This window comes from Nesoenas mayeri (assembly GCF_963082525.1).
Source record: "Nesoenas mayeri genome assembly, chromosome: 20".
Lineage (NCBI taxonomy): Eukaryota > Metazoa > Chordata > Aves > Columbiformes > Columbidae > Nesoenas > Nesoenas mayeri.
In genome coordinates, this window is record NC_137569.1 from 10,260,033 (window position 1) to 10,273,083 (window position 13,051).

The 13,051-nt window shown below is 51.0% G+C and overlaps 1 protein-coding gene across 1 annotated transcript in view; it reads left to right on the forward strand.

Moving 5' to 3' along the window:
• Positions 1 to 3,474: 3,474 nt before the first annotated feature.
• RNF43 (ring finger protein 43) overlaps positions 3,475 to 13,051 on the forward strand; it is a gene marked incomplete at both ends in the record, with an annotated part of 60,609 nt that continues 51,032 nt past the window's right edge. Inside the window, one exon of the mRNA XM_080357061.1 lies at positions 3,475 to 3,705. Coding sequence (XP_080213187.1) covers positions 3,475 to 3,705 — 231 coding nt within the window. The remainder of the gene's footprint in view (positions 3,706 to 13,051) is intronic.

Sequence of the window (13,051 nt, forward strand, 5' to 3'; positions counted from 1 at the left end):
CACCTTAACGTGGATGTAGTAGATCCGTAAATAATAAGAAATAACTTCTGTAACAAGATGTTTTTAACGATATTTTTATGAACGGGGGCATAGTGGGTTTGGTTAACCTCAAGGATGTTCTTTTGTACTCCTGCTTCGGCAGCGTGTTTGCAGCAATCTGCAATAAATTAAACTTTTAAACCAAAATGGGTGTTGCGCTTCTGTTTACCTGTGTTTTAAATTACAGATGACAGAGTGTGGTAGCTGAAAAAATGCTTCACATTTCAGTAGGTTGTGCTGACACTTTGATCAACAAATAACCATTCCCACACAGAAGTTTAAAAAGAAGTGGATGAAGTCTTTCTTTGTGTAATTTATTAATTTCTCTGGAGTTGGATTAATTTGGCTGCACGTGGAACAAACCCCAAATGCACTTTTCCTGAGCCGCAGCAGCGACAGCCCGTGACCCCAGATGTGTCACCCGTGTTTCTGTGGTAATTTCCGCGTGTCTGCTCCATCCCACGCTGACCCACACGCTTCCTGTCGCTCTGGGGCTGCAGGTCTGACCCACAGTGTTCTCTTTGGTTTGTGAACGGTTCCTTTCCCGTTCCGCACAGTGAAAAAAAGCTGTTGGAGCTCAGTCGCTCAGTACCAGTTTAAAGTAACATTTGTCCAAATTATTGGGTGGTCTCAAGTGCGTATGTAATCATCCACTTGATCATTCTGTTGAACGGGGAAGTTATTTCCCTTTCTGCTCCATTTGTCCTTGGTCCTGCATATTGGCAGCTCCGCGCTGCTCTGAGCGCTGCAGCAGAGGTGGCTGAAAACGGAAATGTCTTCACCTTTTTGGCCCCAGCCTGCTGAGCGCTGGGCCAAGAGCCGTGTCATCCTCGGCCCTAAGAACCTCCGCGTGCAGACGTGCCCTTTGGTGATGAATGTGGAGTCTTAGATGCTCCCAACGGGCTGAAACTAAGGGGAAGAGCTTTGTGCTTCATGCCAGCCCAGCTCTGAACGCCTGTGGTACCTTCAGCTGCTGAATCCCCAGGATGCAGAGTCGGTTACGTGCAGCAAGGCTGGTGATAGAGGTGCATCTGTGAACTAATAGAGATCACCCTTGGGAGCGTCCTGGGAGAATGTCTACAGGCCAAAAAATAGTTACTGACTTCGCTGAACCCCTTTGTGGAGATCATTTGCAGAGGATGTTGTGGAAGAAACTGTAAATGGGTGAAAGGGAACGAGGTGTTTGTGAAATCCATCAGACTATCGACCGCCGTGCTCTGGGTACGGATCAGAAACTCCCCAACCTGCGGGGTGCTGGATGGTTTAAAGAGTGGATCAGCTGAATTCCAGCCCCCTGACATCGGCCCGACCTGGAACCTCCAGCCCCAGCAGCTCCCCAAGAGTTTCTGCAGCGGAACGGTGCGGTGTCCGGGGCCCTGCCCGGGCCTGCGGGGACCCACACCGGCCGCCCCTGCCCGGGTCTCCCGGCTGCGGTCTCCCCGAGTCTCCCAGACCCGCTCCGCCCGGTCTCCCGGCCCCGCTCCGCCGCTCCCCAGCGCGGCCCGTCCCGCCAGGCCCGGCGCAGCGGCGGGCGGGAGGGGGAGCCCGCGCTCCGGGCCGGGGGCGGTGGCTCCGGCGGCTCCACCCTCACTTTGTGTCACAGGTAGAGAGCGCCGGCCGGCCGGCAGGACACGGCAGCGCAGCCCGCCCGCTCCGGTCAGCGCGTCACTTGTAAGCTTTTATTTTGATTTTTTTTTTCTGGAAAAAAGCCTTTTTAAACATTTTCAGTCCCCCCTGAGCAGGCGCGGGGCTGTCCGGCCGCTGGCTGCCCCCTCCGAGCGGCTTCCCCGCCCGGCGACGCTCTGCCGGGGCGCTGCTGGATGGTCCAGGTTTTATTTTCCTTGGCGCTCTCGGCGTTCGGAGCCGATCATCGCGTTTGCTGGAGCAAGGGGAGACACTTGGGTGTTTCCAAGGCGTTTTTCCGGGGTGTTTCGGGTCGTTCCGCAGGTCTCTGGGTCCCATGCGGGCACTTGGCTCCCGGCCGTGCCTGCCCCCGGAGCTCTGCCCGCAGTCATTTTCTCCCTTTGATCTCGCTGGGTTCTCTCTCGGGCTGTGCAGCTCCGCTCGCACCTACCTGCCCGCCGCACGCCTGCCGGAGAGCTCGCTTTGTCCTTTTCCTCATATCTTTTTATTATGCTTTTTTTTCTTTTAATAAGGCCAAATCCAAACATTATCAGACCCGCGTAGTTTTCTTAAGCTACTGGAAATAACTTTTTCCCCAGGATTTACAGCGACGTTTCCCTGCGGCCCGGCCCCCGCGGACTCCACGCCGCCTCACAGGTTTGCAGATCTTTTTTCTTCTCTTTTAAATCGCTTTTTCTCTTCGTAGCAACGTGATCAACTTTGCTTTTAATTGAAAATACCCTCTGTCTAAATCCTCCCAGTGCTGAAGACCCCTCGATGCGTTTCATGTGACCTTTGGGCAGACCATGGAACTTTGTGTTTCATTTTGCGGGGCCTTTAGTTGCGATCTCCTCAATGTGCGCGTGGAAGCGGCCGCCCCGGAACTCAGGCGTGCACAGAAATTGTACAAGAGAAACCAGATATGCTGTAACTTTTTGCTCGATATCTGCTTGGCTCAGTATCTAATCTTTTGAAGTGTTTTGGGGCCTTTTTCTTGCCTGGGAACTTGAAACTATGAAGAGAAGTTCTGTGCCTTATTAATTATCCTGGAGAGCTGCCCCCGGAGTCTGAACGCGGATTGCTGGGAGAAAAGTAAAGTCGATCTCCAAACTTGAATGAAGCGCTTCTGGCACGAGAGAGATGGAAGGGATCCGCTCGATTTGGAAGAGGACGATACAGAAGCAAACTTTCTTCTCACCATAAATTCAATAAATACCTCCTGCACAACTTCCGAGAAGGATACCGGTAACTGCTGGTAACACTCTGGTGGAGAGCTTGAGTGCTGGCAAGAAGCTGAGGTGTCTCTCAGGGGTACCTGAGATGGATGTTTTGGACCTGTGGATCATCCCACCGCTTGGGCAGGAGACACGAGGACACGGCGTCCATGGGGAGATCTCCCCCGGCCTCGTCTCCATGGGGCTGACGAGTTCCTAACGCTCCCCGCTGTTCCTGCCTCCCCGAACTGATTTCTTGCGTGCAACCTGTTTCGCCGATCTTTCCGGATTTATCTGCTGGAGGAAGGACTCGTAATCTAGGATATTTTGGGTGTCTGTTTGTTTAAAATATGCCTTTGAGCTCCCAGCGGCCTTTGAGCACGTGGCAGCGAGGAAGAGACGCGGCGATGGCGAGAGCCGGCGCGGTTGCCCGCTGAGCAGCGCTGGCCCCGCTCTCCTCCTCCTCCCACCTCCCCGGCGCCGGGACCGCGCGCCCGGGAACCCGACGAGCTTTGCCGAGGGCCGGAGCTCCGCCGCGGGCTGAGGACGCGTTCCCGAGCGGTATGTGTGGCCCGAGCCCGCTGCTGCAGCTGGTAGCATGAGTGCTGGCCCCCAGCTGCAGCTGGCTCTCCTCTGGCCTTGGCTGCTCATGGCGACGCTGCAGGCAGGACTGGGCCAAAAGGGGCTGGCGGCGGCGGCCGAGTCGGAGCGGGCGGCGGCACAGAAAGCCATCATTCGCGTGATCCCCCTCAAAGTGGAGCCCATCATACTGGAGGGGGAGTTTGCGAACGTCGCCGAGGTGACTCCGGCCGAAGGAAAACTGCTGCAGGTAAGAGCAGCGTTGTTTTACCCGCTCCGTCTGCCTCACCCTCTCCCGCCCTCTCCCCGGTCTCTCCCCTGGTCTCTCCCGGTCTCTCCTTCAGCTTCAGCTCCCAGCACAGTGCGTTTGATTTTATTTCCTGGCTGCAGATGTCCAAGCGAAGGAACGAGGCGCTTTGTGTGTGAACCGTCCACCTGCGCGTTTTGCTCCTTTGTGCCCCTGCTCGCTGGTTTGTGCAAACGCCCCATCCTCCGCTCGGTCACGGTCCGTAGCCGCGCTCGTATTAATGCCGGATTTTGGCTGTGGTCGGTTGATCCCATGGAGATTATTGCGTATCTTAATTGATGTTATAAAGCCGAGTGTGTTGAGTCACACGTTGGGACGCTAAACATCCGTCGGAAAGCGTGACTTTTCGTGTGTGTGTGAGATCCGTAAGGTTTCCTGCTCCCTCCTGCTAACAGCCGGGGCTCTGTTACAGCTCAAACACACCCAGACCTCGCCCGTGGAATTACCCACCCTGCTGCCTGTTGTCTTATGTGTTGCCTGTACCCGAACGGTCAATGTTACCCGGACTCTGCTTCCTGTGGTGTCACCACCGTGTGTTTTGATAAGTGAAATTAGTGCTGCTTTCTGACCTTTCCCAAGGAAAGAACGGCAGAACATGTCATGAGATGCTGTTGAAGGTGGAGCTGAGCGGTTTGGTGTCCCGCACGTGCTGGTTTGAGCTCCGTTTCTCAAGACCTGGTCATTTCTGCTGGTAATTTGCTTGGCAGTCGTGCACTTTATTCTCGAGAACGAGGAATGACAAAGCAGGCTGCGTTAATATTCAATCTTGGTTTTCGCACGGCGTTTTCCAGACTTGACTTGACAAATGCGGGATGTTGTAATATTAATTACGTTTGTAGTTTGGAAATTTAAATTAAAGCAATCAATTTTGTATAGTCCTATAATAAAATAAATAGAGTCGAGCCAGCTTTAGAACATGGGCACCTGGCTGAAAATGAAAACGGGTGATTTGCGACCTTTGTAAAGCCTGGTTTTCCACACCTTTTGAACTACTCTGAACGAAAGCTGTGCTGTAAAACTATATATTTTTATAAATATATATATATATGTATATATATATATATAAAAAATACCTGAGACAAATGTACTGGAGGTCCTGTTCTGTTGTGAGGCAATGTCCAGCAAAGTCAATATTTATTCCTTACAAAAACGACAGCGGTGTTGCAACCGAGCGCAAAGTGTAGAGCGTGGCCCTTTTGGGAACGGGGAGCTGCAATCCCGTGGCGCGATGTGTGGATGTGTGTGGATGACACAAAGTGGGATGTTTGGACGTCCCGCTGTCACAGCTGTGCTGACGAGGTGCTTCGATTACTAAGTTGTGAGTAGCATTGGGTTTACAAATGGGCTTCGTGCTTTAAAAAATCGTCCTCGGAGCGGAGCGGCTTGGGGAAGCACCGACCTGAGTGCACGCAGGTACCGGCCCGTGCCGGGGGTGCTCTCAGCCCTCGACGTGTGTGCAGATGATCGGTCCCATCCCGATCCGCCGGATCCCCGGATCCTCCGGGTCTGGTTTGAGGTGACGATGTCGGGGATGTTTGTCCCGGGAAGGATTTGCCAAGCGTGCCGGGGACATCCCGTGTGTGTCTTATGGTGCCATTTCCAATTCTGCCACTACACAGTGAAACTCGGAATGTAAAATGGCATTTAGATGGTTTGGGTCCTGATCCTGCGGTGGGTTCCTGCCTCTGCAGAGACAAAATGGGAAACAGAGCCCTAACTTAAAGTACAAAGTGAGTAAGAAATTATTTTAAATTCACATTTAGATAGTCTGATATAAAATACACCTGAATTAGGCTTTATTGGCACATCTCAGTTTACATGTGGTTGTCAACATCCCACTCTTCCAAAAACATTAGGTCACACATTTGACTTTGATGTCATGGGAATTCTTATTTAAAAGAACTTAAGCCTGGTCACATCTACCTTCACAACAGGTTCTGTGCATACAATTTAGGTGCCTAACATGATTATCGTGATGAGTTAAGGAAGTCCAGTTTCCAGACCATTTTTGGGTAGGTGGTCTGTGTCCTGTCAGACCCTGTGAGGTGCAATCGGCCCTCGTGCCCATCGCGGAACACAAACTGCAGAGCGCGGGGGGCACGTGGGTCACCCGGCCTGTTTCCAAAGCCATGTTGTTCTAGTGCAGCGGAGTAAGGACATCGCTTCAGGGTAAGTGGTGCAGAACTAGCCTTGTATTCAAGTAAAGGTCTCTTTAACTTGTAATTATCTTCATAGTGTTCTGGTCAGTACACTTTTAGAAATACATTCTTAATTTAATATAGGGAATCCGGCACGTAAGTGATGGAGCCTCACCAAATGTACTTGTGCCAGAAGTAGCCAGCGCCAGGAGCAGAGGAAATGGCCTCAAGTTGGGCCAGGGGAGGGTGAGGTTGGATCTGGGAACAATTTCTTCCCCAAAGGGCTGTGGGGCATTGGAACAGGCTGCCCAGGGCAGTGGTGGAGTCACCATCCCTGGAGGGCTGGACAGACGGACATGAGGTTGTCAGGACACGGGGCAGTGCCAGGGGTGGGTTATGGTTGGACTGAATGATCCTGAGGGTCTTTTCCAACTGAAATGATTCTGTGATTTTAACATTTTCTGGGTTTCATCTCTCCCTGCCACGTTCTCTGGGCTCATCCACAGAAATGGATTTTGACCGTAGTGTGTTCCATTCTCAGAAGCCAACTTGAAAAATCTCTTCCTTACCTATAATAAAATAACCACGATGTCATATTCCACCCCTTGCCCCTGTGGCCGATTCTCTGGGCGCTCTCTGGGTTTTGCGTTGGTGAGTGAGTGGTGGGTGAGCAGGCAGCCTTTGCCCTGCCTGCCCCTGCCTGCACCCTGCCTGCATCCTGCCTGCACCCTGCCTGTGCTCTGCCTGCACCCCTGCCTGTGCTCTGCCTGTGCTCTGCCTGTGCTCTGCCTGCACCTGCCTGTGCTCTGCCTATGCTCTGCCTGTGCTCTGCCTGTGCTCTGCCTGCACCTGCCTGTGCTCTGCCTGCACCCTGCCTGCATCCTGCCTGCACCCTGCCTGCTCCCTGCCTGCCCCCTGCCCGCCCCGCAGCGCTGCCTCTGGCACTCGCACCACGCTGGTGATGCAAAGGGAGAGGAATTTCTCAAGTAGGCAGAGCTGCTTCAGACTTTATAGGTCAAAAAACCAACACCTTGGACTTCTGACAGAAATCAGCTTCAAGCGCGTTCAGAGAGCACGTGCTCTGAGTGTCGACTGTTGCCTCACACAGGAGAAACAGCATTGGGAACTTGCTTGCGGTTTCCAAATGGCTGGAAGTTGAGGGCGCTGGTTGCAGTGACCTGTGTGGCTCTGGGGAAAGCGGCGGCGAGCGGGAGCACAGGGCGAGGGGATTGTCCCCTCTGCCCCGCTCTGTGAGACCCCTGCAGTGCTGGTCCAGCTCTGGGTCCTCAGCACAGGACACACATGGACCTGCTGGAGAGGGGCCAGAGGAGCCACAGGAATGACCCGAGGCTGGAACAGCTCTGCTGGGGGACAGGGGAGAGAGCTGGGGTGTTCAGCTGGGGAAGAGAAGCTCCAGGGAGACTTTATTGTGGCCTTTCTGTACTTTCTGCCCATAAGATAGATGGGGACAGACTTTTGAGCAGGGCCTGTTGTGATAGGATAAGGGGTGATGGTTTTAAACTAAAGAAGGGAAATTCAGGCTGGACATGAGGAGGAATTGTTGCCCTGAGGGTGGTGAGAGCCTGGCCCAGGTTGGCCAGAGAGGTGGTGGCTGAACCATCCCTGGAGACATCCCAGGCCAGGCTGGACGGGGCTCTGAGCAACCTGAGCTGGTGCAGATGTCCCTGCTCATGGCAGGGGGGCACTGGGGAGCTGGGAAGGGCCCTTCAACACAAACTGTTCTGTGATTCTATGCAAAAAGACCCCAAGAAGTCAGAAAACTGCCCACCCTTAGCGGTGAAAGAACCAAACCCTTTAGACAAGTAGGTGAGAAAGAACATCCTTGGATCTCACTGACAACTGGCAAACCATGAGCAGCCCATGAGCCCGTGTGCCCTCTGAACTGCAGCTCCTGTCGTTGTTTCCCAGATCAACTCCCTTTAATATCATCGCTAATGCAATTTTTACAGCCCCCACTTTCGCTATTTTCGCTATTCTTTTAGTGGATTTCAGGGCATAAATCTTAGTTTCCTTCTTGGCCAAAGCTCAGTCTCCATGTGATACTGGAGAGAGTTGACGGTGTTTGTTTGAACACAGACAGGAAAATAAGAGAAGTCCTGGAAATCAAAGTCTTTCCAGAGCCACTGGAGAGACTTGAACTCAAATACTCTCCTATAGAGAAGGCAAAGCAGAGATCAATCACTTCACATTCCCACGTGTAGAAAAACCTTATTGATGCGTAGAACAGTGCAACAGTTTTATTTAGCAAGTAGATAAAAGTATATAATCAGTTTTCCCAACATGCGTTATTTTATCGCAACTCTCATGATACTTCTGTTTCATTTCCATGTAATCTCAGCAGTTTCATAGTTACTTGACTGGAGGAGAAAGTCAACGCGCATTTACCCACCAAGCACGTTGTTTTAGCTTATGACTGCAGGAAAAACCCATGAGAACACAGAACAAACTCCCTCAAGGCTCTGAACCCCAAAGCAAGGGTTATCTTCTTACCCCTCAAAGAAATAAATTGTTAGAAATATAAAAGTCAAAGTCAATCATCTAGTTAGGGTGGAATAAGTGAAAATCAGAGGACGATCCCAAATCATCATTTTTGGGTGTTGTGCACGATTCAAAAGCTGAAAATCAAACATATTCAGAAAAGAATCATGGTGCATGTTTCTAACACCAATGCTAATTAACCACTGGAATTGCTGCAACGTGATCATCCTGGAAATGGAGAGTGTTTCCGATGTTGCAACGCAGAGTGTGATTGGAGAGTTATAATCACCTACTTAACTGCTTAGAGAGGGTTACGCTCCCAGCCCATAAGAAAGTAAATATATTAGTCGTCTTCTATACTGCTGGCTCCTGGATCAACAAAAGGATGTTGAGTGCATAATGTTGACAGAGATCAAAGAAGTGGGAAAGTCTAACGAAATGATAATGGCGACTTAAATTACCTGTGAATAAACTGGTCTGATAGCACAATAAGGGTGAGTTCAAAGAAGCAGTTTCTGCCTCTTGGAACAGGTAGTACTAGAGTACACAGAAAGAGATTCTTGACTTAGCGTTAAGAAACGTGCAAGAACTGACTCAAAAGCTGGCGAGAATTGAGCCCGTTGTATTGACTGCAGAATAAGGGAATTCGCTGCCTAAGTGCCAAAAAGTGGAACTTGGACACAAACCTTTAAAATGGGAAATTGCACTAAAGTGGAACAGTGAGAATGGCTCTTACAGCCTAAAAAATGTCTTTAGATGTGACATAGATACTGCTCAGGAAAGGAGAAGTTGTCTTGGGAACCACACAGGGCATTGAGTTGAAAAGGCAGCAGTAACTCAAGACAAATAGTGTGCGGGACACTACGTGGGTCAGGCAGATCTTTTAAAATTTGGACACAGAGCATTATTATAGGATAGTGTAGGATACAGTATAACCTGCAGTGTGGGTTAACACAGTATTAGTGTAGGGTGTATCTGAAAGGTGAGACACTGAAACACAGATCAGAATGAGGAGTGTGAGCTGGAATTACGTGCTGGGAAAAGCTGAGCTTAGCGGCTGTTTCTGAACCTCTGTCCCCGTCCTGGGCACAGGCAGAGCCTGGGCTGGAGCTCCGCGTGCTGGCTCTTTCCCAGTCGGAAAGTGTGCGGTGGGACGCTGCTCTCTGTTTAAAAAGGAGTTTGAAGGACTTTAAACCTAAATCTTCCGCCACCTCGCATGTTTCTTGAATGCTCTCCATGCACCATCTGGCGCTGGTCGTCATCCTGCTGGAATTATTTATGACACGTGTAGGTGCAGACCCACCCTGAAATGAAGATTTTCAGTATTAAAAAGGCCACAGCTCTGGTGGCCCAAGTGATTTCATGGCGCGGGGCTGAAGAGAAGCAGCAAAGCCAAGTGCAGCGGTTGGCAGGTTAAACCCACAGCGCTGAGGGAGCGACCAGCACCATGCACAGCCAGTGGGGACAGAGCCAAGGAGCAAGGGGACATTGTGGAGCATCTCCCGTGTGAGGAAAGGCTGAGGGAGCTGGGGCTCTGGAGCTGGACAAGAGGACACTGAGGGGGGACTCATTCCTGGGGATCAATATGGAAAGGGGGAGTGTCAGGAGGATGGAGCCAGGCTCTGCTGGTGACAACCAGTGACAGGACAAGAGGCAATGGGTGCAAACTGGAACACAGGAGGTTCCACTTAAAGATGAGAAGAAACTTGTTGGGGTGAGGGTGTCAGAGCCTGGCCCAGGCTGCCCAGGGGGGTTGTGGAGTCTCCTTCTGTGCAGACATTCCAACCCGCCTGGACACCTTCCTGTGTAACCTCATCTGGGTGTTCCTGCTCCATGGGGGGATTGCACTGGATGAGCTTTCCAGGGCCCTTCAACCCCTGACATTCTGGGGTTCTGTGTGATTTCCCAAAGATAAACGGGGAGAGGGGTGCGATGACAGGGGGACACTGGCCCCAGTTGTTCCCGGTTGCTGTGGCCAGGCTGGGTTTGGGGGCTGAACGGTGCTGAACCATTAGAGAAATCACTTTTTGTTCTGTGCCTCCATGCAGCTTTACCAGGCATTTTGTACAGATTATGGAAGTCTGTTCGGAATCGCATACAAATCCCATATTTTCAAATGAAAACTTTCAGAATAATCCAAATCATACAAACATCACAAACTTTGTATGATCAAAGGGAGCTCTGGTGGATTAGACTTTATTTGGAACAAAAATTGGCATGCATTTTTATGTATCCTATCTCTGTAATTTTCCAGGCATAGAGCTCTCAAATATGCCTAAATGTTTGCCATGGACTTTCCCCAAAAGTCTTAGTCTGAAAATGAGCAAATTTGAACCTAAAAGGACAAGAGTAACAAATCAGTGCAATGGAAAATGTGCAGGGTGGTTTCATCTTCAGGTCTGGGTGTCTTCAGTATCATGAAATTAGTGTTGCAGGGGTTGCCGAGGGTCAAATATACAAAACTTTGATTCACAAACAGAGCAGACTTGTCAGCCGAACCTCAGTACGGGGGATATATCACACTCGAGCAGTGCACATGCATATTTTAGGACACTTTTGGGTTTTCATTCTGGGTCTGGAGATTAGACACAGGTAGGAGCACAGGCTATAAAATAGGCAGAAATGGCGTGGATGGTCATGGTAGTCTCTCTTCTCTCAGTTCCGCGGTTTATTTTTTTAAACACCTGTTTATTTTCCCCCTATTTCCCCGGCTGTAAGGAACAGGGATGTCGTGCTGCCTTTCATTTGCCCATGACACTGCGTTAAGGAATCACCAGCATCCAGCTGGTGGCCAGTCACTAGTGGTGTCCCCCAGGGGTCAGTGTTGGGTCCAGTCCTGTTTAACATCTTTATTGACGATTTAGATGAAGGGATTGAGACCATCATCAGCAAATTTGCTGATGACACCAAGTTGGGAGGGAGCGTGGAGCTGCTGGAAGGCAGGAGGGTTCTGCAGAGGGATCTGGATAGACTGGAAAAATGGGCCCATTCCAATGGGACGAAGCTCAACAAGGCCAAGTGCCGGGTGCTGCACTTTGGCCACAACAACCCCCTGCAGCGCTCCAGGCTGGGCACAGAGTGGCTGCAGAGCAGCCAGGCAGAAAGGGACCTGGGGGGACTCATTGACAGGAAGCTCAACATGAGCCACCAGTGTGCCCAGGTGGCCAAGAAGGCCAATGGGATCCTGTCCTGTATCCAAACCAGCGTGGTCAGCAGGACAAGGGCAGTGATCCTTCCCCTGTGCTCTGCACTGGGGAGGCCACACCTGGAGTGCTGTGTTCAGTTCTGGGCCCCTCAGCTCAGGAAAGAGATTGAAGTGCTGGAGCGGGTCCAGAGAAGAGCAACGAGACTGGGGAAGGGACTGGAACACAAGCCCTATGGGGAGAGGCTGAGGGAGCTGGGCTTGTTTAGTCTGGAGAAGAGGAGGCTCAGAGGTGAGCTCAGCTCTCTCTAGAACTACCTGAAGGGCAGTTCTAGCCAGGTGGGGATTGGGCTCTTCTCCAGGCATCAGCAATAGGACAAGGGGCCATGGGCTTCAACTCTGCCAGGGGAAATTGAGGCTGGAGATTAGAGAGCAATTCTGTGCAGAGAGTGGTCAGGCATTGGAATGGCTGCCCAGGGAGGTGCTGGACTCACCGGCCCTGGAGGTTTTTCAGCTGAGATTGGACATGGCACTTAGTGCCATGATCTAGTCAATGGACTGGAGTTGAACCAAGGGTTGGACTGGATGATCTCTGAGGGCTTTTCCAACCCGGTCGATTCTGTGATTCTGTGATCACATCTCACGCCTGGGAGCTTCGGGCTCACTGCCAGCACAGCCTGGGCGCCCGGCGGCCAAGAGTCAGTTGGGACCTTTTCCTCTTTCTTTAAGGAGCGTCAGGGGTTGGTTTTACCTCCAAACAAGGCGCTATAACAAACGGGTTGGTGTTCCAAAGTAGCAGAGAGAATCTTGTCTGGCGAGTGCGGAGGTTGTGTGTGCTGCTCCTGGAACAGATCGCCAGGTTGAAGTGGAAGATTCTCTTCCCCCCGCAGCCACCTCGTTCAAATTATCACAGATTTTGGGTGTGTATCCTCTTCCTCTGCAGCTTGAGACATGAATCATCTGCCTCCATCAACAGATGGATTCTCACCTTGTTGCTTCCCTAACCCGAAAGGGTGAGTTAAGGGCATTAGCGGCACTTTGATCTCTCTTTTATTCTTCATCTCGGTAATTTGGTCTCCAGGGACTGAATGGGTTAATCTAATGCGTATTACTGTGCACAGCGTCGGGACAGTGGCAGAAATGGAACAGATGGTCATATACAGAAATTAAGACTAGGGAGTGGAATTAAACCATAAACTCCATTAAACACAAGTTTTTTACCAAGTTCAGTTATTATATGTTAATTTTGAATGTAAGTAAGCAGTTTGGGGATTAAATTTGCCATCGTTTGACAAAAGGTATGTGAATTCTTGTTCAAAATTGCACGACAGAACAGAATTTGGATGTCCTACATCTAACCCCGTCGGGAACTGTTTTTCCACGGGGTCTCTGTTCAGCTGGGGACGGGACACGCTGCAGGAACCTGGGGAGACATTGGGACTGAGTTCGATCCAGATATGAGTAATAAGTAGCACTCTGGTCCTATTACAGATGGGACGTTGTTTTCCTG